Genomic DNA, 26232 nt, shown 5'->3' with positions numbered 1-26232 from the left:
GGAAGGGCTGCCTCTGGCCGAGGGAGAGTGCTGAGTGGGCTGAGCTCACTGGTGCAGTAATGTCTTGTCAGCACCCCCCGGGGAGCAGGAAAAGGGAGGGTGTCCTGGTTATCAGCTTTTCAACACCCTACCTCACCCAGCCCCCGGGGACACGGGAAGACAGAGCCGGGTCCTGGGCCTGGCTGAGCGGACTTGCTGTGTGACTAGGCAGGTCCCTCCTCTCTCTGAGCCAAGGACTTCTTCACTAAGGCCGATTAGAGTCTCACTGAGCGCCAGCACTTTGCCCATTGCTGGTTCAAGGTTTGTGGGAATTATGAGCTGTATTTAGACATTAGCCTTGCCTTTGAGGTAGAATCTGCTTGCAATGCGGTAGACTCAGGTTCGATCCCTGGGTCGGGAAGATCCCCTGGAGAAGGAAATGGCAACCCACTCCAGTATTCTTGCCTGGAGAATCCCATGGACAGAGGAGTCTGGTGGGCTCCAGTGCGTGAGGTCACAAGAGCTGTACGTGACCTACCTACCTACCTACCTACCTAAGGCCCTGCAATGTTATATGAAGGATTATGCAGGTACAGCAGGCTGTAGGGGACTTTCATATGCTCCAAGGTAGAAATGTTGCTATAGGTGGGGGTTGGGGGGAGATGCCAGGGAGGGCTCCCCTGACCTTGAGGGTTGCCTTCTATGAGCCCCCTCATTTTCTGAGCACCTCCTTGCCCCCACGTTAGAGCACATTGCTCTGGGGTTGTGCCTTGTCTGCACCCCTTCCCTCCTCCCATCAGGCCCTTAACTGTGCCCCACTGGATCTGAGATCGCTCGCTGTGTGAGAGGGTAATGATTAATGGACATCCGAGCCACGATGCCGTATCTACCTCTCCTTTGACCTCTGTCCCCCAGTCCCCACAGCCCAAACGTAGGACCATCAGAACCCACCTCCAATCTGCAAAACTCCTGTCCTTCCAGTGGGGGCCGTGCCTGGCCCGATTCTACCCTGACCTCGCAAGAACTCTGGGACAGCCCCCCACCCCCACCCCACCCTGCTGCTGTGCACAATGCTCCTGAGCGGGGACACTCTGTCCTCTGTTGGGATAGGTCCATAGGTTGCCTGGAGAAGTGCGTCAGTCTCCCTCCCCAACGCCCTGCCCCCTCCGCACCCCAGGTGTGCATGTCTGGACCCAGAGCTGGCTCCCCAAGCCCACGCCAGGGCAACTTCCAAGTCGTGGGGGGGGAGTGGTGGGCACTTTTGAGTCCTGCTCTAGACAGTGCCCGCCTCCACCAAGCCAGGGGTTCAGAGTTCACAGGTTTCCGTGAACGGGCACGCCCGCTCTTTTTGAAATGCCCCAGAGCCTAGAGCTGCTTGATCCCCTGTCTCTCCTACTTGCTCTGTGTTGGAGTCATTGTGTACAAGTCTGAAAATTTTCCCTTCCCGAAGCTGGTTTCCATCTGTGCACACACTCTCCACTCCCCACCCCCCCAGCACCCCGCCATGCTTCCCTGCCCCACCCCACTGCTCTGCTTATAGTTGGATCCCTGCTTATTGAGCGACCCGGTGGGCTTTGACCTGGGGAGTGGGAGACCTGCTGGGGCCCTGGAATACGGGGCGGTTTTCCAGGGCTTCAGTTTGGTGTTCTCAGTGGGCTGAGCTATGAGCTAGACTGGAAGTGAGACAGAAACGAGACGGGGGTGAGGGCAGCCTAGACCCGTTTTCTGAGTTGGTGCCGTTTTCTGAGTTGGTGCCGAGTTTGGGTTGAATCACTGAAACTCGATGTGAAAACAGAAGGCCAGCGGTGCTGAATTGGAAGCAGGGTTATTGATGCCTTTTCTGTCTCTGCCTCCCTAATTTTCTGAAATGCTGTTGTTTTGCAGTTGTACTGTGAGAAATTGAATTTTCTGAAAGGGTAAGATGCACGCACATAGCATCAGCCACTTCTACCCTGGCTATTTTTAATGCATGAGGTACACAAAGCACAAAGAAACACGGGTTTAACGGCAGCGCACACTCTGAAAACTAGTATCACCTCTGAAATTGCTAAACAATGTGTGATTGTTTTTCAGTTGAGCTGCCAGAGGGCTGACTTCCTGGGCAGCAGGGCTGTTGAACACTTTGAAGAGAAGGGTCTCAAAGACTGGAGAAACCAGGCGGGCTTTCAGTGTGCAGACCAAGAAGTCTGAGATTGAACACAATCTGGTAGTCACCAAGAAGAGAATGCAGAGCTGGGGGAGTTGCAGGGGCTGTCCCCTGTGCTGGGGTCAGTGTCTCCTACAAGGAAAGGGGTGCTGCAGAGACCAAGGCCTCAGTGTGTATTCAGCCCTTACCATTCCCACTGGGGCCCAGGAAGACTTTGCCTCCTTGCCTTTAGGGATGGACCGCCGCCCCCGCCCCCAAACCACAAAAAATATACCGCAGGCAAAGGAAAGAATTGGGACAACCCACGACCACGCATGTCATTCAGAGTCAAGAGTATGCTACAGACTGTGACCCAAGGCTTGGGTGAGCCCTGGGGGTCCGGGGGAAAGCAGGCCCTCCCTGCCTAAGTAGATGTGTTGTGTCTGACTGCATCAGTATGGTAATTAGCACTCACAGGCCACGAATCGGTTTTAACATGATGTTACTAACTATTGTACCTGTTTAGTTTTTAATTAAAATTAATGAAATTTAGGGACTTCCCTGGCAGCTGAGACTCTGTGCTTCCAATGCAATATGGGGTGTGGGTTTGATCCCTGGTTAGGGAGCTAAGATTCCACATGCTGCACAGCATGGCCCCAGAATTTAAAAAAAATTGAAATTAATAAAATTTGAACTTAGTTCCTCCATCACACTGCCCACAGTCCTAGGGCTCAGTAGCCACAGGGTTCCTTCAGCACGGAGAGTCTGCTAGTGGAATCTGCTGAGGTTCCTAAGGGCACGTTGGCTTCTCTTGGTGTTTTGTAGATTCTGTCCTGCTCTGGGGTGGGTGAGGGCAGAGCTGGCCGGCAACCTTGGAGTGGGGAGGGTGATGTGCTGAGAACCCATAGATGGAGCGGGTTGCCCCGTCCCCCGCAGTGGGACGCTTGCAAGCTTCTCAGAGGTGAGCATCCCCCAGACTGGTTTGCCAGGGTCTGTTGACTGTCCTGTCAGCTCTGTCCCTCCAGACTCAGGGGAGTGTGTGTTTGGTAGGGACTGTCCTGGCCTCGCCTTGGCTTGCCTGCTGCTTCCTCCTGCCGTCTTCCCATGTCGTGTAATGCCTCCCATCTGCCTGTCTGTCCTTAGATGCGAGGTCCGACTGGGAAGGGCCTGTGTCTTGTTCGTGTCTTCTTTTGTGCTCAGCTAGTACTTAAGGCAATGGCACCCCACTCCAGTACTGTTGCCTGGAAAATCCCATGGACGGAGGAGCCTGGTAGGCTGCAGTCCATGGGGTCGCTAAGAGTCGGACACGACTGAGCGACTTGACTTTCACTTTTCACTTTCATGCATTGGAGAAGGAACTGGCAGCCCACTCCAGTGTTCTTGCCTGGAGAATCCCAGGGACGGGGGAGCCTGGTGGGCTGCCGTCTGTGGGGTCGCGCAGAGTCGGACACGACTGAAGCACCTTAGCAACAGCAGCAGCAGTACTTAAGGAGTCAATCGACCTGAGCTGCGTCGTGTGAGGAAAGATTGCCTGGGACTCTGGTTGCATCTTTCCTTGGGTTAGCTTAGGTTGGGTGGTTGGTTCTGTACGGGGTTTGGGGGCTGGTGTCTGGTCAGCCGTGGCGTGTGTACTGGGCGTGTGTGAAGGACAGGGAAGCCTGGTGTGCTGTAGTCTGTAGGGTCAAGGAGGGTCAGATGCGGCTTAGTGACTGAACCACAACGTAGGGGTGGGAACAACTCCAGAAAGGGGAACAGCTCAGGGCCTCCGAGTGGGAGGAAGGGTGAAAGGAGCCCCATTCCATCTGGTCCTCACGTCACCCTGCTGTTTCTGGGAGGTGACCCATGGGGCAGAGGGCAGACCGTGTCCTGGAAGCCCACTGCTAGGTCTCTAGTTTAGACCCTAGCAGCCCAGACAAGACTGCCATCTTCAGCAGACCTGGGGGTAAATGGACCTCCCTGGATGGACCTGAGAAGTCTCCATGCCAGCTGCCACTCAAAGTATTTAATGAGAAACTCGGTTCTGCAGGGGGGCAGGATGTAGCCACTTGAGGAGGAGGTCTTGCTCCCCCGCTGACCCTTGCATGACTTGGAAATCTGCTGGCATTTGCTTTCCTGTCTTTGAGCCTCCCCTGGCCACACACAATGCACCGGGAGGCTGGGAGAAAGCCCTACCGCCAACAGCAGCAGGTATTTAGAAACCAGGAGTTCCAAGTCGGGGCATCTTCAGCTTTATTGGCGCACCTGCTTCATGCTCATCACGTTCTTGCCTATTGAGCCTTTCGACCCATAACCCTGTGAATTGATGGGGGGAGGCGAGAGGGGGCAGCACTGTCTTCCATTGGGTCAGTCAAGAAACTGAAGCCATGACGAGGAAGGCTGGGAAACATCTGATATTGTGCAGGTCTGGGTGTCAAAAGTTCCTGCATGACCCTAGGAAGGTTAAGGGCTGCCAGAGCCTGGGTAGGTGTTGGGGGGGTTAAGCAGGCTTGGAAAAGGCCTTGCTTAAAATCAACGCCCTGATGAGGGAGGATGAGGGAACGTGTGGCCTGGTCTTGGTCCTTCCTGCCTCCCGGTGTCTCACCATGGGGCTGTCTCAGAGTCTGGGTTCTCCCGCTGCATCACTGGGGGAGTTTCCATTTCCTGTGGCCTCGCCTGTCCCTGGTCCTGAGCCCCAGGTCAGAGGATGGGAGGTGTTCCTAACCCCCACCGCAACCCCTCTAGCTCAGCCTCTAGAGGTGTGAAGAAGGTTGGCTGTACTTTTCCACACCTTCATACAAAACAGCTCTGTGTTGCATTACCCTGGTCATGCCGTGGAAGAGGGGTGGCGTTCTGTCCTCCCAGGGTGGAAAAAGCAGAGGTAGTAGCTGTGCCTTTGTGCTTTATGCTGGGCAGGAAAGGCAAGGGTGGTGGAGTGGCCGGGGTCGGGGGCACGGGTTGCGTGTATCAGGCTCTGTTCCTTTCCCCCAATTTGGGGATCTCTTTCATTTCTCATCCCTGTGATCTCCAGATAGGGGCCTTGGTGGCTGGAGCCCTGATTCACCTGGTGTGGTGCCATGTCTGTGTCCAGCCGCCCGGCCGGGGGCTTGAAGAGTCTGCACCTCGGGGCACCCAGCCCCCCTTGCATCCGGCCCAGGGATGCTCACAGTTGTCAGCAGCATGGTCTTGGCCCTGGTCTCTCATGGTGTCTTCTGGCGATGAGAGCCATCGAGGCAGAAGGCGCCCCACCCTGCAAAGAGTACCACTCACCCCAAAACGCCTGTGCCAGCGCACTGGTGGTTCCTTGTGCAATTTATTCCAGAGACGATGGAGACCAGCTGTTGTCCGTCTCCAGCTGGAGACTGAACCAAAGGAAATGGGCTTGGACTGCAGCCGGTGGGGGGATTTAGGTTGGAGGCAGACAATAAGGAAGGGTTTTGTGGCAGGTGGCTGGCTCTCGGGGCTCCTGCAGGCGGCTTTGTGGAGAGGGAAGAGGGTCAGGTCGGGTCATGCATGGAGGCAGCAGGGCCAGGCTGGGGCGGACAGGGGTGGTTTGTAATAAACCGACGTGGAGGGTGACCTCATGGGTATGGAGAGGCTCCGCTGCCACTCCTCGTGCAGGGCTGATACCACCGCCTAGTATCTTTCTGGCTTTTTCTTGTTTTCATTAGTGAAGAGGTTTACAGTTTAACCACCTGGTCATCTTAAACAAATGATGATAAATGGATAGACTTAATAATCCCTTATCGTCAGAACCCTAAACTTCAAGGATGGGCAGTTACTTATTACCCGGAGCTGCAGCCACAGCAAACGGAGCAGGAAAGGAGGGGAGGCAGATGGAGAGGCCGCTCGCGTGGCCCCTGGTGGGGGCAGTTTGCCGGGGGCCTGGGATGTGGTCCTCTGAGGGCCGGAGGTGAGGGTGTCAGCCACATCCTTCTCCCAAGGGCACGGGCATTCCTGGGTGGCATGAATGTGGGGTTGGTGGGCAGCTTTCATCTCCTGGAGAGGGGGATCCGGGGGTGTCAGTTGCGGGGGAGCCTTGTCCTCAGGATCCCAGGAGAAACAGAGCTTCATTTTTCCCCCCTCCCCTGCCTCCAGGCCCCCACCCTTCATCACCCGCCAGCCTCTTCCCTCCAGAATCCTGATGGTTCCAAAGTCTGCCGTGCAGCTGAGTCACCAGGGCTGGGACCTCTGGGGGCTCTGGACTTGCAGACAGGTGGGGTGGGGTGGGATGACAGGCACACTGGGCAGAGAAACACAAAGCCATTGGCCTGGGCCGGCCACCTCTGCCAGGAGTGCCCACCTCATCCAGCCGGAACCTGTGTTACATACAGCATCAGCACCCACCTCTGTGCCCTGGAAGGCGTACGTCTCAGAGACTGAGTCCCTCGTTTGGCCAATACTGAGTACCTGCCAGTGACAGGTTCTGGGAATGAAAATGAGCGAAACCTCTTTCTCTGAAAGCCTTCAGAGCTCGTGGTCTACCAACCAGACAGCAGATCCTAATAGAACATCCTGGGGCATGGGGAGATAAGTACTGTCGCAAGCTCTGATCTTCCAGGTAGTGGTCGCCAGGAAGGAGGGTGTTCCAGGTGACCCCTGCCCAGCTCTGCGTCTACAGCTCTGGAGGCCCTGTGCCCTGGGCACAAACCCCAAGAATGGAGAGGACCTCACCACCGCCCCCCATTCTTCCCAGTTTACTTTTCTGCCCAGCACACACCCTGTATGTCCAGCACTACACGACACAGCATTTCACGTAATCTGCATCCCAACCCAAGAGAGTCTTGGTGCCCCTCCTTTCCAGAGGCAGAAGGGGAAGCTCAGATCGGCGAGAGGACATGCCCCAGGTGACCTGCTGATGAGCCATGGAGTTGGGGGTTGAAGCTGTGTGTGTCTGTGCCAAAGCCCAGTCTTAGCTCTTCTGCCCCAGGTCTGCCTACAGAGGGTCCCGACTTGAGGGTGTGGTTTCCCAGTGGGTTAGCTTGTCCCAGGGTGTGTTGTCCAGGCTGCCGTGAAGACGGGGGAGGCAGGCTGGCACAGGGAGGGGCTGCTGATGAGCCCGATCTCCGTCAGGTCGTCAGCCCAGGACCGAGAGACGGCGGATCAGCAGTTCCTGTGACCTCCTTTGTGGCCTGCTTGAGCGCTGTTTTTGGAAACCTCAAGGGGCTGGGGACTTGCCTTGCTTTCTGCTTCCATCCTGCTGCCAGGTTGGGGTAAACCAAAGGCGTCTCTGGGGAGGAGAGGGGGACATAAGCAATCATGCATCTGATAGAATCGCAGGATTAAACTGCACACCCTTTTCTAGCTCTCCATCACCCGGGTCTGCCCCTCTCCTATCACTCACCTTCCTTGCTCCACTTTGGTTGGCATTTCTGAGCCTGACCCCAGGTGGGGGCGAGATGGATAGTCTACTTGTTTGGTGGAAAGGGCCCTCAACTGAGAGTCAGGGGGCTTTCGGCTGGTTCTGCTCTGTCCTTTGTCATGAGCTTGCTGTGTGACCTCTTCTGTGTCACTAGCCCTCTCTGATCAGTTTCCTCAGCTACAAAATGGAAATACAGTATCCATGTTGCTTGCCTAGCCTACAGGGTCTTGAGTCTCGAATGAAATTAGGGCCAGAGGAGTTGTTGGTAGGAAAGATACCTGATGAATGGGGTTTTGGCCAGAAGGAGGGAGATGCTGGCTCTGCCTCCAGAGCCTTGTTACAGAGGAGTTGAATGGAGCCCAGAAAGATTTGTCAGCTTGCCTGCAAAGGACAAGCCAGGAGCCAAATCCCCTGCAGGGACCTCTCACTCCCTGGTGACCTACACCCCTGTGGGGAAGGAGGGCCTGTTGGAGGGGTCCTGGCTGACTAATTTCCTGCCTTTGAGTTGTTGGCCCAGAAGTTGGGAGATGGCTCTTGGTAACTATCAAAGTAGAAAGATATCCACACCCCTAGGATCTGGATTCTGGGGGCAGGGAAGGGGCCTGGTCATGAATCCAGGCCAAGCATCCCAGACAGGGCAGAGATGCCAGCAGAAGGCCATGAGCCAGGTCACAGCCGCCCTGGAGCACGACAGTGGTTGTGATTTGGGGATCAGGAAGCTGCAGGTGGGTGAAGGGTGTTCTTCTTGTCCCTTAAGCCTCACTGGACATGCCACCTGCCCCAAGTCCTTCAGAAAATGAAGCAGAGAGTGGAGTCTGAGAACATGGCTCTGGGGTCAACTGGTGTCTCTGTTTGGGTGGGAGGGGGTTCTTGCCTACTCCCCAGGGTCGCTCTCGGGCAGCATGGCTGTGGGACCAAGACTGGCCCTGGAGGTCCCCTGTGTCCGCTCATACCGGGATTTCCAGTGTCACTCATCAGCTGGGCCCTCCAGGTGCCTGAGAACACTTGCTGACATCCCATCCTGAGCTCCGGCCCCTCCAGCCCTAGTCTGTTTGCTTTAGCCAAACCCACAGCCCTCCATGGGGCAGCCGATCCCTGCAGGACTCTGCCCTGGCCTCCGCTCTCATGGGGAGGCGCCCAGCTGCCCCAGGGGAGGAGGAGGCATGTTACCGACCCAGCCTGAGAACAATGGGGGCAGGGTCACCTGCCTTGTTTTCATTGTCCCTCCTGAGAGCAGACGGGCTCCCGGGCCTGAGAAAGTCGGAAACCCAGAGGTTTCTGCTGAAAATGCGCTTACCTCTGGCCTGGGCTTTCCCCACGAGCGTGAGACCTCGCAGTGCCTCTGAGCTCTGCAAGCTGCTGAGAGATGGCCCAGGAGGGGAAACCCGAGGGCAGATGGGAGGACAGCCATCCATCCCTGGCTGCCGTGCTGACCCCTGGGGCGGGCTGGACTGGGCCTTCCCCGTAACTAGGAGAGAGGGTGGTTTGAATCTAGGACGGTGGTTTTGAAATGGGCTGCACATAATATTAGTTATCTGGGACAGCTTTTCAGCAGCTTGGTTCCCAGTCCACACCCCAGACCATTTCTGTCTGAATCTCCCAGGGTAGCACCCATGCAGGAGTATTTCCCCAAGCTGCCCCCAACCCCGGGTGGTCTCCACATGCAGCCCGGTTAAGAAGCAGTACTGGTGACCCTTCCCCTTGGGAGATGCCTTGAGGGTGGGGTTGGGTGCCTCTTTCCACCTTGCCTGGTGAGGATGTGTGGGTTTCTGGGGTTGGGAAGGGATTGTATTTTGTACCCCAGGGCATCCTCCGGTTGCTGTTTCCTCCCTGGGCTGAGGGAGGGCAGCCTGGCTGGCACCAGGCATGGTCCTTTAGGGACCAAGGCGCAGTGAGGCGCCTTCCTCATCCTGCAGTGGGATCTGGGGGGATCAAGGAAGGAAGTGGGGTGAAGAATAAGACTCGCTTCTGACTCAAGCAGCCTGGCTTGCTGGGGCCTCGGGAAGAGCTGGAGCTGGTGGCCAGTAGGCTGAATCCTGAGAATGAAAATGTATTTTCTCAAATGGGCTGTGGATTTTGGGGTGGGGGGGAGGTGGCGGGAGGGGAAATGGAGCTTGGGAGGTGCTGAACTAGGCTCAGAAGTTATGGTTCTGGACAAAGGAAAATACGAATTATACAAAAGTGTCCCCTGCTCAGACAGGGGGACCCCTGTGGTCCTAGGCCAACCTTGGTTCCTGGAGAATCTCAGTAAGTGACCTGAACTGAACCAAGGTCTTCAGACCCTACATTAACTTCCTAGTGTACCAACCAAGTCTCCAGCAATTTGTCTTTCCTTCTTGGCTCCCCTGCTGGCTCAGATGGCAGAGAATCTGCCTGCTGTGCCAGGGACCTGGGTTTGATCCCCAAGTCATGAAGATCCCCTGGAGAAGGGAATGGCTTCCTACTCCTGTATTTCTTACCTGGGGAATTTTATGGACAGAGGAGCCTGGCAGGCGACAGTCCATGGGGTCACAAAGAGTTGGACATGACTGAACGACTGATACTTTCTTTCTACTAAAAACATGATAGGTATTTGGGTAGACACTGGAGCGGGCTTCCCTGGTGACTCAGTGGTAAAGAATCTGCCTTCCAATGCAGGAGACTCGGGCTCAACCCCTGGTCTGGGAAGATCCCCTGGAGTCAGAAATGGCAAGACACTCCAGTATTCTTGCCTGGGAAATCCCAGGGATGGAGGAGCCTTGCAGGCTGCCGTCGATGGGGTCTCAAGGAGTAGGACACAACTGAGCAACTAAACAACAGGCATCGGAGCAAAACTGAAAAAGCAGATAAGCAGGATTGGAGCAAAAGTGAAAATGCAGATAAGCAAAATACAAGTCTACAAAGTCCACATTGCAAGGGCCCAGGTCAAGTCTTAACAGAGACAAGATAGGGCCCTGCCCCCACGTCTCTGCACCTGTTCCCCGCCTGGGAGAGTCAGGGCCGGGGTGAGCCGGGCCCACAGCTGGGAGGCAGGTGTCAGGGTGGCGCCATTGGGCCCCTGCCAATGCCCGGCTCCTAAACAGATCCTGCCCTCCTAGCCACACTTGGCCACCTGGGCTGCGGGGAGGGTCCTGCACATCTTGCCTCCTGGCTGGGGAGCTGGAAGGCTGAGCCCTGCACCCACGTCACCCCCACTTAGGCAGCAGATAAGGGGACTAATCTGAAGCTTGCTAACTGCTTTCTGAGCACCTAGGTCAACCGCAAGGAATACCTGTGAGTGAGGCCTAGGCGTTGTGTTTATTTAAATTCCGGGTAGTTCCACTGGGTGGGGGGAGAACCCCTGCCCCAGGGGTTGGGTGGCATCCACCTTTTCTGAAGACTAGCCCAGCACCCCTCCCCAACCCTGTTGGGGAAGATGCTTTTGATGCTTTTGAGCCATGGTGTTGGAGAAGACTCTTGAGAGTCCCTTGGACTGCAAGGAGATCCAACCAGTCTATCCTAAAGGAGATCAGTCCTGAGTGTTCATTGGAAGGACTGATGCTGAAGCTGAAACTCCAATATTTTGGCCAGCTGATGCAAAGAACTGACTCACTGGAAAAGACCCTGATGCTGGGAGGGATTGAAGGCAGGAGGAGAAGGGGACGACAGAGGAGATTGTTGGATGGCATCACCGACTCGACAGAGATGAGTTTGAGTAAACTCCGGGAGTTGGCAATGGACAGGGAGGCCTGGCATGCTGCAGTCCATGGGGTTGCAAAGAGTCGGACGCGACTGAGCGACTGAACTGAACTGAGGAGCTGAGTCAGCCTGAGCCCGGGCGAGTGAGAGGAGTGGAGATAATGGAGGGCTCAGATAATCGTCTTCACGCCTCTAATTTGTCCTGGGAGTAAGAGGTTAACAGATACTCACCTTCTCGCCAAGATACTGATAGTGTAGGTCTGCCGGCAGTCCCCGAAAGACCTCAGAGGGAGGGCGGGCCACACAGCTGGACGGCGAGCTCTACCCACTGCGCCCCGCCAACCCCGGCCTCTCCCCCGCTCAGGCTGCCGCAGGGAGCCCCAGTGCGTGGGCTCCGGGGTCCGCCCCTGCTCTCCTCTATCTGCTCATCAGTTTGCAGTGTCAAAGAACGTGAGAAACATTGTTCTGAACAAGCCCGACTTGTTCAGCATCTATTTGCCTGAAAAGTGCCTATGATAGGTTTACTAATCCCCACTTCTGTCTGTTCTGTTAAGACTCTGCCCCCGCGACCCATTGCCACAAACTCCCTGTGGGACCATGACCCCACCCCAGCCCCCTTCCCTGAGGATGGACGCACAGTCAAACGTGGACGTACAGGAAGAGCCCAGCCCAGAGACGAGGAGGTGGATGGGCATTGGGCTGACAGTGGAGCCGGGGGATGTCTTAATGGGGGCTTAACAAAAGGTTAAGAGACGCCCTCATGCCTGGCCTCCACCCCACCTTAGTGAGCACGGGGTTGGGGACCAGCGTGTGTCCTTGTTCCGCCGTGCAGGTGGCCGGCCAGGGTGGCTGGGAGCCCCTAGAGGGCAGAGGTCCAGAGAGATGGGCTGTCTGAGGGCTGCGGTGGTGCATCCTGGGTGTGCCTGTTTCCCTGCCTCTGCTGCCTGGGGGGAGCCTGGACACACCCCCCAACCCTCAGGCCTCCTGACTCCAGGGGCCCCTACCTGCTGGTCTCATCCAGGCCTGGCCTCCAGGTGCAGAGACGTAAATTCCACGCCCTTTGATTTATCTTTGTGGGCCTGCAGTGGGGTGTCAGGTCACTGCTGGGGCTGGTTTCCTGAAGGCCACATGTACCGTGTGGTCATGACCCTGACTCCAGTCACCTTCATTCAGGGCTTCCGGGGTGTGTTCAAGAGTGGGTGCTGTTTTTGACCGATGGAGAAACTAAGGCTGATAGTGTGTGATTTACACAGGAACTCGGTGCCGGCACTTGAGAGAGGACCCCCTGCCCACCAAGTAACCCCCAGGTCCGCCGCACGTGTCCATGAGCCTCTGCCCAGGGTGGGGGCACGGATCTGGTTGGAGAACCCTATCTCCCTCCTTTATAGCCCTCTTCCTGCTCTCCGCACACCCACTGCCTCCCAGAAGAGTTTCGGAGGGCGCAGGCCCCCTCTTCTGGCAGGAGGGACGGTCCCTCTAGTCACTCCAGGGACTCTCCCAGCCCCACTGCCACTCGCTCTGCCATCTTGGGCAAGGGGGCTTTTGTTTGCCCCCCTCACCTGACCCCTTTCCCAACCCCTGACCTCCAGGGTCTGCCCTCTGTTCTCGAAACCTGGTGACCGCCCCCATCCCTCCACCCTTGGATGCTTGTGGTCCCAGCAGCCCTGTGTCCCTCCCCTGACCTCACCAGCTCCACTGGGGTTTGACTCTGCTTCCCACCCTCTTGCCAGATAAAGCTGTGCACCTTGTTGCTGATGCACAATATAATCCACGGGGTGGTTTATGAGATCTGCCTGCAGAGTAACCCTGAGAAGGAGCTGAAGGAAGGATGTGGGAGGGGGAGTCAGTCGAGGTCAGGGAAGATGCCCTCATTCTTACGCACTTAATAAATGTGTGCTCCGCAGATAAAAGTCCTGCCCTCACGGAGCTTTCTTTCTAGGGGAGTCAGTCTCTGCATTCCTGTGGCTACTTCCTTTGCATTTGTCTGACTGTGTTCTAGAAACCTGGGGTCACTCCTGTAGCCGAGAAGCCTATACCCTACACCCTCGTCTGTGGACAGAAGAGGTGTTGAGAGCCAGACGGCCTGGGTCCACGCTCTGGCTCCACCACTGCCTTGCAGGTTACTCAGCCTCTGTGCCTTGTTTGCCTCAGCTGTAAATGGAGAGAAGAGAACCTCCTTTACAAGGTTATAAACATTCAACAGGCTGATTTAAAATGCTTTGATTGGTGCTTGTCGTAAAACAAGTGCTCAAATATCAGCTACTGTTCAAATATGAATTATCATAATCTATGAAATAAGGAGTAATAAACCATGCCCTACCTCCCAAGGTGGCCGGGGGGCGGGGGGGGTGGGCCAGGAGGGCCAAGTGAGAGACAGTCATGTTCTTCCTACTCTTCCACGTGCTTTGCACACATGACCATTGGCCTCGTTCTCTTTGCAGTCCAGAGGGACCAAGTGAGCGGAGGTGGAATGGGTTAGGGACGGATGCAGCCAGGGATGGTAAGGGACAACCACTTGGGTGCCTCCGACATGTGGGTCCAGCAGAGGCTGGCATCCTTGAGGTCAATCCTACGTGGCCAGGAAGGGACTCTGTGATCCTAGCGTGAGGCCTGACACAGAGCTGGAGACAAGGTGGGGAGCAGCCCTGTGGGTGCCCCGTAGCCGCCATCCACAGGCTGGCTGCCACCCGAAAGTGTTCTCTTATGGCCTGATGAAGGGGAGGCTGGACCTCAGCCCTGCTGCCCATGTCCGCAGGTGGGCAGGATGGGCCCTTTCTGGAGCTCTGCAGAATGCATCTCCGGGATGGGGGTGCCTGGCAGCTACCTTTGCACAGGAAACCCCAGATCCCTGGGGGATGAGGCGCCGTAGGGAACTCAGACTTCATGGACAGTGAGATTCTGAGAGAGTGGAGTCAGGGCAGCATGTTGCTTGAAGCCTAGGCAGAGGTGTGAGTTGTCTCCTCCCAGAGAGCTCTGTCTGAGTGGATGGGCTGGTTTTAGGGCACTGTTTTTCCAGGTGGTGCAAAGGGGTGGAGATATGCACTGGCCTCCTTCCTGCAGCCAGAACCCAGATCCCGGCTGGCTCCCCTGCCCACCCCGCTTCGTAGATTTTAGCATCCCTTAGGCAGTGGCATCCCACTCCAGTACTCTTGCCTGGAGAATCCCAGGGACGGCAGAGCCTGGTGGGCTGCCATCTATGGGGTCGCACAGAGTCGGACACAACTTAGCAGCAGCAGGTTACTTACTTAACCTCTCAGCCTCAGGTCCTCGTTTGCAAAATGAAAAAAATTATGGTGACTTCCTAGCAGGATTCTTTGCTCATTAAATGGGCTGGAGGCACACAAAGTGCTCAGCCCAACGTTTGGTGCATGGTGACCACCAACCCCCCACCAATAAATCACAGCCACTTCTTTGCAAGGATGACAGGCGGGGCAGGGGTGGGGCGGGGATGGAACTCCATTCTGTCCTCAAACCAGAGCTGGGCCCAGGCTGTCTGTGGGATCCCCCTCTCCCATCGTTCTCTAGGGTGATGTGGAAAATGAAAATATTGTCTTGTGTGAATCTGGAAGCCAAGTTAAATCTTGTGCGTGAACAAGGTCCACCTTCTCCCGAGAAAGCAGCTTCCCTAACCCTGGGGGACCAGATGATGTGTCTAATGGCTCTCCTCACCCAGGGATGACCTCAGTCCTGGGTCAGCCTCTCTGTTCTGAGGGAGAGGGTCCCACCAGCCTTTGGGACCCTGCCCCTGACCTTAATCCGTGAGATGTTCCGACTGGAGCCACAGTGACCCATGGTGGGAACAGGGAGCAGGCTGCCCAAATTCACATCCGGACCTCTGCTCCCTAAGCCTCGCTTTCCTCACCTGTCAGGTGATGTCTGGCAAATTCGGGGAAGAGCCAGTCAGGGAATATGTATAAAAGCCCCGGCAAGAGGCATCTGACACACAGCAGCACTGAAATCCTCCATCTCCCTGCATGGGGATGGAGGCAAGCTGATCCGCAGGCCAGCTGCTTGGAAACCCTGGGCAGAGAAGCTTGGGGCATCCAGGAGCAGGGAGAGCAGGGAAGGGAGGGAGGTGAGGAGCCCAGCTGACTTGCAAGAGAAAGTCTAGAACCTGGCCCAGTTCTGCCAGTTAAGCTCTCAGCCTCTGTCTCCTGACCTGACCTGTGGACGTAACTACTGCCACTGGACTGTCGTAAGGGTGAGTGGCGCTTCTGGCCCTGGGGGGCTTAGGGCTCTTTGGAATGCCCCCATTTGTCCGCCCCTCTCTGGGTGACTGTGGAGAGATAATGGGGGTGAAGGGGACTGTGCATAGGGCTGTGACTCCCTGATAACCCAGGACGGAGGCCCCAAAGGACACACCATTGGTGGGGTGAAGGGCAAGAAGCCAGCTTTGCTGCTGCAAAGCTCCCAACAGTAATGCCTTCTTCAGTTACCCTGTTTTGCCAGCTTACGTGTGATGTCTCCTTGTTATTGTTGTTTAGTCGCTCAGGTGTGTCCAGCTCTTTTGCAGCTCCATGGACAATAGCCCACCAGGCTTCTCTGTCCATGGGATTTCCCAGACAAGAATCCTGGAGTGGGTTGCCATTTCCTTCTCCAGGGGAATCGTCCCCACCCAGGGATTGAATCTGTGTCTCCTGCAGGCGAATTCTTTACCACTGAGTCACCAGCACTTAAGTAAATGGTTCCGGAGTCACAGGTAACCTTCGGCAGTCCGGTGGGGCTCAGTGGGTACAGTGTGGGCATGGCGGTGGGGCTGTCCTGAGCATCGCAGGGCGTCTCACCTCTCTGGTCCCTGCCCACTTCATGCCAGCAGCATCCCATCAGCCACGAGAGTAGATGTGCAAGAGGACAGGGATTCCGTCCTCTCTTGAAGCTCTCTCCCTGGTGCCCAAACGGTGCCCAGCACATGGGAGGCGCCCACTCAGGCAGCACTGGCAAACGTTCCCAGAGGGTGCTGCCTCCCCAGCTGAGAACCCCGTCTGCAGTCACACCTTCAGTATCCCTGAAGGGTACTGGTCTTCCTGGGTCTAAACTTCCTGTGATCAGAAATGGATGTCTAACCAAGGGCAGTGCATTCCGGCGGAACTCATTATCCAACGCATGCACAGCTGTTGCCTCCAGGACCTTGGCCCCTAGGTTAGCATGTCGTGAAGTCTGACAGCCAGGAGTGGAGCAGAGTGCCCCGCGTGTGGCCTGACCTGCAGAGGGCGGTGGGCTGGTTGCCTCCCAGCCCTGAAGAGAGAAGGTGTTGACACTGCCCGAGATTGTATTTCTTTTGGCAGCCACCCTAGTGTTTGTTGGGTTGTGGTCAGCTAAAACCCAAGGCCTTTTCCCTTTGACCCTTTGGGTCAGTCTGTTCTAAGCCAAAGTATAAGACGTGAAAAATTTAAAAGACGTTAGTTTGGGCCCTTTTTTTTTTAAAGCTAGATCTCAACTTAAAGAAAATGGATTACTTATTTATTTATTTTGGCTGTGCTGGACCTGCTGTCCCTGTGCAGGCCTGTCTCGAGTGCCGGTGAGCGAGGGCAGCTCTCTGGATGTGGTGCACAGGCTTCTCCTGGTGGTGACTTCTCTTGTTGAGGAGCGTGGGCTCTGGAGCTCTTGGGCTTCCATAGTTGTGGCACTTGCGCTCAGTAGTTGGGGGTCCCAGGCTCTCGATCACAGTAGCTGAGGTACAAGGGCTTCATCGATCCGTGACGTGTGGGATCATCCCAGACCAGGGATTGAACCTGTATCTCCTGCGTTGGTAGGCGGATTCTTCACCACTGAGCTGGCAGAGGCGCCCTGGGCCCATTTTTCCAGTCCAGATGGTGCCGTTGCAGTGGGTCAGCTGTCTTCCCACCCCAGCCTTGTTCCCAGGTTTGCACCTTTTGCAGATGAAACTGGTCAGCCATCTATCTCCTTGCTGTGCTCTGGATTAAAAGATTCAAGGGGCCTGGTCTTTGGCACGATGATGGAGACCTCGGGCCACACTGATAATGATCAGTACTTCTTGGGGTTGTTTGTCTGCCTTTATGTGGACCGGGATTAATCCCAGTTCCTCCCTGCATTTCTCTGTCTTCTCCACACGAATATCTTTGCACCCATCTGTTCCGCTGCCTCGCTGCTATCTGGATTGACTGCATTCCACCGAACTTCAAGGCTTTGCAGTCTCTTTGGAGTGGGAGATGCACTTAGCTGAGCATGACTTGCTCTGGTGAACCTGTGCTAGCAGCTTCCAGTGCCCACCGCTTCCTCTTTGAATCCGCCAAGTGCTCTGCTATCTCCAGAGAGGAGTCAGCGAGAGTTCAGTTTGGAGTTTCTAGAGTCCACCCTTTCCTTTTGTGTGAGAAGGAGGTGGGGAGGCAGCTTCTGACATCTCTCCTGTTCCTCCGAGACTCCACGGGGTTGACCAGGGGTGGGGTTCCAATGCTGTGATTTCCCGGTCAGTGTCAGCCGTCTCGGGCTGTGCTTCCTGAGGACGGCGCTCCTCTCGGCAGCCCCCACCCCCATAAGATGGGGATCTCAGATAGCAAAGACTGCAGCCAAAGGCGGCTGAGTGGTCCTGCTTTCCTTGCCATCTGTTTACACCCCGGGCCCTGGGACATTTCATTCTCCTGCTTAGAACATAGATGTCATGGCTTAGGAAACCTTTTGAGTTAACCTACAACCGGATGGACCAGTTGGCCTCTTTCCTATCTGAACGTCCTGGTGTAAAGCGTCTGGCCAGCTCCGTGGCACCCTCTTTCTACTTTGCAGAGAAATGAGCAGGAAATAGCAGGGCGGGTGGGGAGGGGGTAGGCAGGGCAGTGAGCCGTGTGGTTTGACAGCCTGTCAGATGAGCATGTCATCATGGAAAATTCTTGACAAAGTCTGCAGATCCACTTACACTGGCCTTCTGCCGCTTCAAACAGCACACTCCTTCAGGACAGCCCACCCTTCTCTCATTTCTCACCAAACTTCAATCATGCCACGGGTAGAACTCCAGTTTTCCTGTCTCCTTCTTACTCCCGTGCGTGTCTCTGTCTTTCCTCGGTCCTAGGCTTGATTTCTAGGGGGAGTTTGTCGCGTTCCTGGTTTCTGGGCTGGATGGTCCATCCTGGGCCTCTCCCTGGGGGCAGGGCCAGGACCCCAGATCTTGGCACTTCCTTGGAGCCGCCTTGTGAAGCCCTGGCCCCCACTGATGGTGGGTGGAGTGAATGGAGGCAACCCTCAAGGATGGGGTGGAGGCTAGGTGGACAGGTTTGGCAGCTGTCTGTGTTCCTGGAATAGATAATAAAGACCTCTCCCTGGGCCTCCCAGTAGACCTCCCCAGGTGACCTCTCACCTGCTCTCCAAAGTGGCCAGGAGCTTCTTGGGAACTGATATGATGGTTTTGAGTCAGCCTGAAAAGTACACACCACCTTGATGACCAGACCAGCTGATGGGTCCACCCTCAGAAGATGGGTCCACAAGCTTCTGAGCTGACCTTAGCCGGTGCCCTGACAATGGGGGCCGGGGTATGAAGGGCCTGTGTGTGGGGGGTGTCCCTCCCAGGGCAATCCCGAAGTAGCACACTTCTCTGGAGGTCCTTCTGTCTTTTCTGTACCATGTCTGCCCTCTTTCAGAGGCATAAAATCTGGCGCGGTTCTCAAAGTGTGGTCCTTGGGCCATAACATCAGCATCACCTGGAAACTTGTTAGAAAGACACGTTCTCTGACATCTTCCAGAGCTACTGAATTCAGTTTACTGGGATTCATAGTCTTCCCAACTATGTGTCCTTGGGCAAATTACTTGACCTCTCTGATCCTCTATAAAATATTTCATCTCCTATAAATTGAAGACAATAATTGCCACTTTCTTATTGTGATGATTTAATAAGAATACTTATAAGGAGGTTCATAAAGTGCTGACCTCCTCTCTGATCTTCACTGTATATCTCCTTTTAGATAGTATCTGATGCTGCAGGACAGGGCGTGGCCATCACAGGGAACCAGACCTTCAACAACTGGAACTGGCCCAATGCGATGATTTTTGCAGCCACAGTCATCACCACCATCGGTAAGCCTTCTGAGATCTTCAGGATACCCTCTCCCATGCCCCAGCTCTGGTCACATGACCTCGTTGGGGTTAAAATCGAGCCAGCTGCACGCTGTCCTTTTGACACACCCCTGGAGATTTAGTAAGTGCTTGGTGACTGGCCATGCGTGGGAGACTGTTTTCTTCCAGAAGTCCTGACCTGGGCTCTTGGAGTAGAAAGGACACAGCAGGGCCAGAGCCATGTGGGAGGTCAAGCAGGTTTAGTCACTGCATAACCCCCAGCCCCTGCTTACTCACCAATCTGGGTGTCTGCACTGGTTATCTATGACTGATAACCAGCCATCCCAGAAGTTAGGGGTTTAGAATATAACTTATTCCCTGCTGGCTCCGACAGTGAAGCATCTGCCTGCAATGCGGGAAACCTGGGTTTGATTCCTGGGTTGGGATCCCTAGAGAAGGGAATGGAACGGCTCCCCACTCCAGTATTCTGGCCTGGAGAATTCCATGGACAGAGAAGCCTGGCAGGCTACAGTCCATGGGGTCGCAGAGAGTTGGACAAGACCGAGTGACTTTCACTTTCACTTTCTTGCAATGGTTCAATCCCTGGTCAGGGAAGATCCCACATGCCCCGGGGCAGCTAAGCCCATGCGCCACAACTACTGAGTCTGTGCTCCACAAAAAGGAAAACCATCGCAATTAGAAGCCTGCACACTGCAACTAGAGAAAGCGCGTGCACAGCAGCAAAGACCCAGCACAGTCAAAAATAAAACAAGGAGTTTTTTTCAAAGAAAAGAAATGAATGGCCGTCTTCGGCGACCATCTGCTACAGTGCTTCTGGAGTGTCTACCCAGGGAAGCTATTGACCTACACCTTCTAATTTGCACAAGGGTCCCATACAGACTAGGACAGGACTTACTAATGGTGGAGGCCTAGTCCACCTTCAGGGAGCTCCCAGTCTGATGGAGAAGACGTAGCCCATACCATCATTTGCTGTGAATGATCAAGATCATAGCATGGTCAAGGAAAATTTCATTGCTTAGGTATTGATATTAGATCAATGTCAAGTGATCTTCGAGAATGGGCTTTCCTCCAGCTGTGTGTGGGGAAGGGGGTGGATGTGGGGGCCACCCTGAGTCTGGGTCCGTCACCCACTGTGGCCCTGTTGGTCTCACTCTCTTCTTCCTCAGGTTATGGCAACGTGGCCCCCAAGACCCCCGCCGGGCGCCTCTTCTGTGTCTTCTACGGCCTCTTTGGGGTGCCGCTCTGTCTGACGTGGATCAGTGCCCTGGGCAAGTTCTTCGGGGGACGCGCCAAGAGGTTGGGCCAGTTCCTCACCAAGAGAGGCGTGAGCCTGGTATGTCTCCATCCCTGGGTCCTGGGCAGAGGTGGGGAGGACCCTGGCAAGTGACTGTGGTTGGGGTGGGAAGGATCCCTGGATCCCAATACGGAAGTGTCGGGACAGATGGCAAGCGAGCCATTTCAGAGCCCCCTGCCCTCCCAGGTGAGGCTGGGAATGTCACTAACCCCCCTCTTTCCATGGGCAGTGAGCCTCCTTGCAGGCCTGGCGCCCAGCTGGCCTCCCCTCTGGCTACCTCCTCAGCACACGCTGGTGCTCTGCTGGGTTCCCCCAGTCTCCCCCGCCCCAAACGTTGTCTGACTTGGTCTCCCTGCCCATCCCTCAGCGCAAGGCGCAGATCACGTGCACAGCCATCTTCATCCTGTGGGGAGTGCTGGTCCACCTGGTGATCCCGCCCTTCGTGTTCATGGTGACGGAGGAGTGGGACTACATCGAGGGCCTCTACTACTCCTTCATCACCATCTCCACCATCGGCTTCGGCGACTTCGTGGCCGGTGAGTCCTGCCCCTTGCCCCTGCCTCCCTGCCCTCTCTTCCTCTGCTTCTCCTCCAGTTTCAGCTCAGCTGTCCTTGCCTGGGGGCCCCGGTAGGCGTCCAGTGTTCTGGGTCTCCATCCAGTGGGGTCCTGACCCGGCCCTGCCGCTTATAGGAGGAGCCCAAGACGGAGAGTCATTGCAGGCATTTTCCCTTCTCCTTTCTTGCATGTGTGCTGAGCTGCTTCAGCCTTATCTGACTCTTTGTGACCCCGTGGACTGTAGCCCACCTGGCTCCCTCTGTCCATGGGATTCTCCAGGCAGGAATACTGGAGTGGGCTGCCATGCCCTCCTCCAGGGGATCATCCTGACGCAGGGATGGAACCCAAGTCTTACGTCTCCTGCACTGGCAGGCGGGTTCTTTACCACTAGTGCCCCCTGGGAAGGCCCTTTCCTTTCTTAGAAGGTGGCTTTTCTCTCCTTCTCTGTTCGTGTTTTGTGTCTGGCCTCTTCCTCTCTTCTCCCCCGTCATGTGAGCTTAGGGGCTTAGGTGCACTATGGGCTAGAGACAGGACCTTCCGCCTGCCAGGTTTGTGTCTGTTACCCCAAGATCCTGTGGGCTGAGTCAGGGGCTTCTCCGCATCACAGCTGCCTCCTTCCATCGCTCACAGGTGATGAGGGCGCTGTGTTGGACACTTGACTCAGAGGCCAGAAACTTGGCTCTTGCCACAGGCAGCTTAAAAGACAAGAAAGGCCTCCTCCCAAGCTGCCCCGCTCCCTCTGGCCCGGACTCTCCCTCCCACCCCTCCCCTCCTTAATCCAGGCGGCGATAAGATTCTTTGACCCCTTTGTCAGCCACTTATGTCCTTGTGCCTGTGGGCTGCACAACATCTTGATTCTTAATCTTCCTGAAAAACCCCCGATCGCCTTTACTGAGCCGATGTGTGCTTGCCCCAATGCCTGCTGCCCTGGCCGCTGACCCCTGCCTCTGCCCCAGGGCCTCTGATCTCTCCCCGCCCCCTTCCTTGGAAGCAGGGACAGGTCACTGCCCTCCCGCCCCATTGTAAATGGAGGCTTGGAAAGCTGGGACTGGCAGCTGAGTGGGCGAGAGAAGCAAGGGAGGCTTGAATGCTGCATTGACTCTGGCAGATCTGAGCCTGCTGCCCTGGAAGACAGATTTAGACGGAGGCACAATCCTGTCTTTGTCTAGCTGATGCGGCCCAGAGCAGGCTAAGGAGAAGCCTTTGCATTAGGGAAGCACAGAAAAATGTTTTAAGTATACTTGCTTAGCTCCAGCAAGATGCCAAACCCTTGCCTCAGTTTCCCCATCTGTAAAATTGGTTAAAAAACAAAAAGGAATAGCGCCTACCAATCACAGGGTGTTAAACAATCAGATGAGTTGCTCTGCACATGTGCAGAGGGTAGGGCCCTGGTTATCATCATAACCTGCTTATGACCAGAGCCCTAAGCAAGATCAACAGCACCTCCTGTCTGCTAGGGAGATAGCCCCTTGCCTTCAGACCCCCTCCAGTCTGATGAGAGGTTTATAGTCCTTGCCCTAAGGGAGCCCCACTCTAGAAATGGCCCCCTTCCTGCAGTTACTTGTACAAGTTACTCCTAGTCTCAGGGCAGGAAGGGGGACATAGGATAGATAATAATATGGATCAACATGCCTGGAAATGTAAGGTGAGATCTCCACGATCCTGGAGGGTGGGGGAGTGGCCAGAGCTGTGAGGGGTAATCCAGGAGGGCTCCCTGGGTCAGGGGTCTGGAGCCTGGCCTCGAAGGAGAGGGCACGGAGAGGGCAGAGCCCTACAGGCCACAGGAGGAGCCAGGAGGAGGAGGGTAGAAACAGGAAGCCAGGAGGCCAGCCAGACATCAGCAGAAGGAGAATCAAGACTGTCTAGGGTATTCTTGCCGGGACCTGTGCTCTTGGATGTCCCAGGCCGCTCCGCCAGCCTCACTTATGCTAAATGAGTGAGTCCATGCCCAGTAGGAGGATGCCAGCTGCCCTCTCACTTAATTTCTATGTAGGTTTTAATGGGACTGTAACACATACACCCAAAAGAGTACACAAAACAGTGTTGTGAATCAGTGTGTTGGTGAGTCATTGCAAGGCCAAGGTTCATGGCTTAGTTCCTGAGCTGGGTGCCGGCTTGTCTCCACCCACCCCCCAAACCCCTCCCCCTCGAGCCTCCTGCAGCCCAGGGAGCCACTCTCCTAACTTCCGACGGTGCAGGAAGGCCAGGCTGGGGTCCAGGACAGGCACACGGTGGCCAGGCCAAGGTCCCCCAGGGTGACGGGGTGTCAGCGTCTGCACAGGCATCCTTTCTTTTTCCTGGTGTATCCCCATCCCTGCTCTGTGCTCTCGAGCCGCGTCTCGGGTGACATGGCCCTGGCCCCCGGTGTGTCTCCGGGTCCCTGCTGGCCCTCTCCCTATTCTCTGGGCTTCCTGACCCGCCCGCAGGTGTGAACCCCAGTGCCAACTACCACGCCCTGTACCGCTACTTCGTGGAGCTCTGGATCTACCTGGGGCTGGCCTGGCTGTCTCTGTTTGTCAACTGGAAGGTGAGCATGTTCGTGGAGGTGCACAAGGCCATTAAGAAGCGGCGCCGGCGGCGGAAAGAGTCCTTTGAGAGCTCCCCACACTCCAGGAAGGCCCTGCGGGTGGCGAGCGGTGCGGCGTCCAAGGACGTCAACATCTTCAGCTTCCTGTCCAAGAAGGAGGAGACGTACAACGACCTCATCAAGCAGATCGGGAAGAAGGCCATGAAAACCGGCGGCGGTGGGGAGCGGGGCCCGGGGCCGGGGCCCCCCGGGGGTGGGCTGCCAGCCCTGCCCGCCTCCCTGACCCCCCTGGTGGTCTACTCCAAGAGCCAAGCGCCCAGCTTGGAAGAGGTGTCCCAGACACTGCGGAGCAAAGGACACGTGTCGCGGCCCAGTGGAGAGGAGGCCGGGGCTGGACCCCCCGAGGAGGGCTCCCCCACCTCCGAGGTGTTCATTAACCAGCTGGACCGCATCAGCGAGGAGGGCGAGCCATGGGATGCCCAGGACTACCACCCACTGATCTTCCAGAACGCCGACATCACTTTTGTGAACGAGGAGGCTGGCCTGTTGGATGAGGACACCTCCAAGTCCTCGCTGGAGGACAACCTAGCCGGCGAGGAGAGGCCCCAGGAGGGGGCCACAGCTGAGGCGCCCCTGAACCTGGGCGAGTTCCCCTCCTCGGACGAGTCCACCTTCACCAGCACAGAGTCGGAGCTCTCCGTGCCTTACGAGCAGCTGATGAACGAATACAATAAGGCAAAGTGCCCCCAAGGCACATGAGGGGGGGCCGGCCCCCCACCCCGCTTCCAGGGCTTCTCTTCTCAGCCTGGGGCATCCTGCCATGGCTGGCCCCTGGCCCCTGGCCCCTGGCCCCTGGTGGGGGGCGCAGCCCTGGAACTGGGAGTGGGGGGCCAGGGGCCGCCCTCACCTTCATCCCCTGCAGCTAGATGCCACAGGTCAGACACGGTGCCCAGGACAGGCCTCTGTTCCCCAGCGAAATGGGTGCCCTGGTAGCGGGAGGCACCTGTCCCGAGCACGGCGGGCGTATCTGATGGTTCACAGACATGTGGGCTGGCAGGGCCACTCCTAGCAAGGCCTGCGTCCGCGGGGGTCGTTGTCCTGTGTTAGGTTAAGACCGTCACACGGCTCTCTTAGGCTGGGGGCTTGGCCATGTGCATTCACCAGTATTAACGGGCTCCTGTGTGCCTGGCACCAAGACAGGCATCTTGGAGAGAGAGTGAGAGTGGTGTGAGAACCTGGGCTTGGGGCTGGGCACTTTAGCACCTCGGGGCCCTGCCTGGGGTTTGTGTTTAACCGCCCCCCAGTCCCACCTCGTCTGCCTGGCAACCCCTGCTGCAAACCTCAGGAGGGAAGAGTCTTTCTAGGGGAGGTGTGGGGAGCTAACAAGGCAGATGCTGAAACACTCCTGATAACAGGGCAAGTCCCAGGCGTGGCCCACGGTCCCACTTGTGGACTTAGTGGGACGGAGCCCAGCCCAGCGCCCCGTTCCCTCAGTCACCCTTTGGCCAAGCAACAGCAGGCAGCCGAAAGCAGTGAAAGAGAGGCTGGGGCTCCAGGAGCTGCAGGAGTGGGCTTATTCTGCCCCGGCTCCTGCCCTGCTGACTCCTCATTCCCTGTTCCCTGAGAATAAGGGCCTCGCCTCTCCCCGGATTGCTCTTGGCTCGCACGTGGGGAACGGCTAGATATGTGAATCCAGCTCCTCCCTCCAGCTGCTGTGTGTGTGTGTGTGTGTGTGCGTGCGTGCATGCGTGTGCGTGCATGTGTGTGTGTGAGAGAGGAAAGGATTTGCGATGGGGGGAGCAAAAAGATAATGTGAAACTGTACACAGACTGTTTCTGGCGAGGGACTGGCAGCATCCTTGGGTTCTCCGAGACATGCACCCTAGAGCCGGCTGCCTCTGCCCTGCATGTTTCATTTTGCTCTTTTGTTAAATGAACTGCTGTTTTTTAAATACCTGACATCTCTTGTTGGCTTCAGAGCCAGAGAGGGGAGGAAAGGTGAAAGAGTGGGGTCCCAAGGGTCGGGATGTCTGGTGTTCGCTCTCCTACCCCTCAACCCAATCGGACCTTTCTCGGTGACCTCAGCCAAGGTCATGGTGTCAGAATGGGGGGAGGGCATCAGTCGCAGGCGACTGCATGCTGGGTTTCGCCTGAACACCCCTTCTGCCCCTCAGGCCCCTCCCCAGTGGTGTTGGGCCAGAGAGGGCCGGAACCCCATCCACCCGCAGCAGTGAAGGTGATGGGTGTGGGTATCCACACCCCACTCGGCCCCTAGCCCAGGGATGTGCTTGCCTGGCATCGGGGTGGGAAGGAGCGGCCTTCTGTCTTTCTGTGAAATGTTTTAACGAGTTTGTCTGTGTCCTGACCCCATTTGGCTGGGGTGTCACTGGCTGTCCTGGAATCACACACACTGTATGTACATACTGGAAATGATGTAAAATGTAATTTATTTTAACATTTTTACAATAAAACGTGAGATGGACAAGCCAGCCTGGTGTGTGCTGTGGGGACAAGGTGGGGGGCAGTCCATGAGGGACTGAGACAGAGGGGACCAAGGACAGCCTGGGGGTCAAGGGGAGAACTGGAGTAATCAGGAAGGGAGCAAACTAATCAAAGAGGTGAGGAGGCGGAGAAGGGGCAGGCTACTTAAGATGTGGCCGGGGCAGGCCTCATGGAGCAGGTGACAGCTGACAGGCCCAAATGAGGACAGGGAAGAGCCTCGCAGAAGGCGTCCAA

The 26232-nt window shown here is 56.3% G+C and overlaps 1 protein-coding gene across 1 annotated transcript in view; it reads left to right on the top strand.

Moving 5' to 3' along the window:
- KCNK5 (potassium two pore domain channel subfamily K member 5) overlaps window positions 1–25981 on the top strand; it is a 41092-nt gene extending 15111 nt beyond the window's left edge. Inside the window, exons 2-5 of the mRNA XM_069564320.1 lie at window positions 19010–19121; window positions 20288–20454; window positions 20783–20951; window positions 23397–25981. Coding sequence (XP_069420421.1) covers window positions 19010–19121; window positions 20288–20454; window positions 20783–20951; window positions 23397–24256 — 1308 coding nt within the window. The 3' untranslated portion in view covers window positions 24257–25981. The remainder of the gene's footprint in view (window positions 1–19009; window positions 19122–20287; window positions 20455–20782; window positions 20952–23396) is intronic.
- Window positions 25982–26232: the final 251 nt, after the last annotated feature.

The sequence above is a fragment of the Ovis canadensis genome, chromosome 20 (genome assembly GCF_042477335.2).
Source record: "Ovis canadensis isolate MfBH-ARS-UI-01 breed Bighorn chromosome 20, ARS-UI_OviCan_v2, whole genome shotgun sequence".
Classification (NCBI taxonomy): domain Eukaryota; kingdom Metazoa; phylum Chordata; class Mammalia; order Artiodactyla; family Bovidae; genus Ovis; species Ovis canadensis.
Note: the sequence above shows the minus strand (reverse complement) of the source record. Positions and strands in the feature narration are given on the sequence as shown.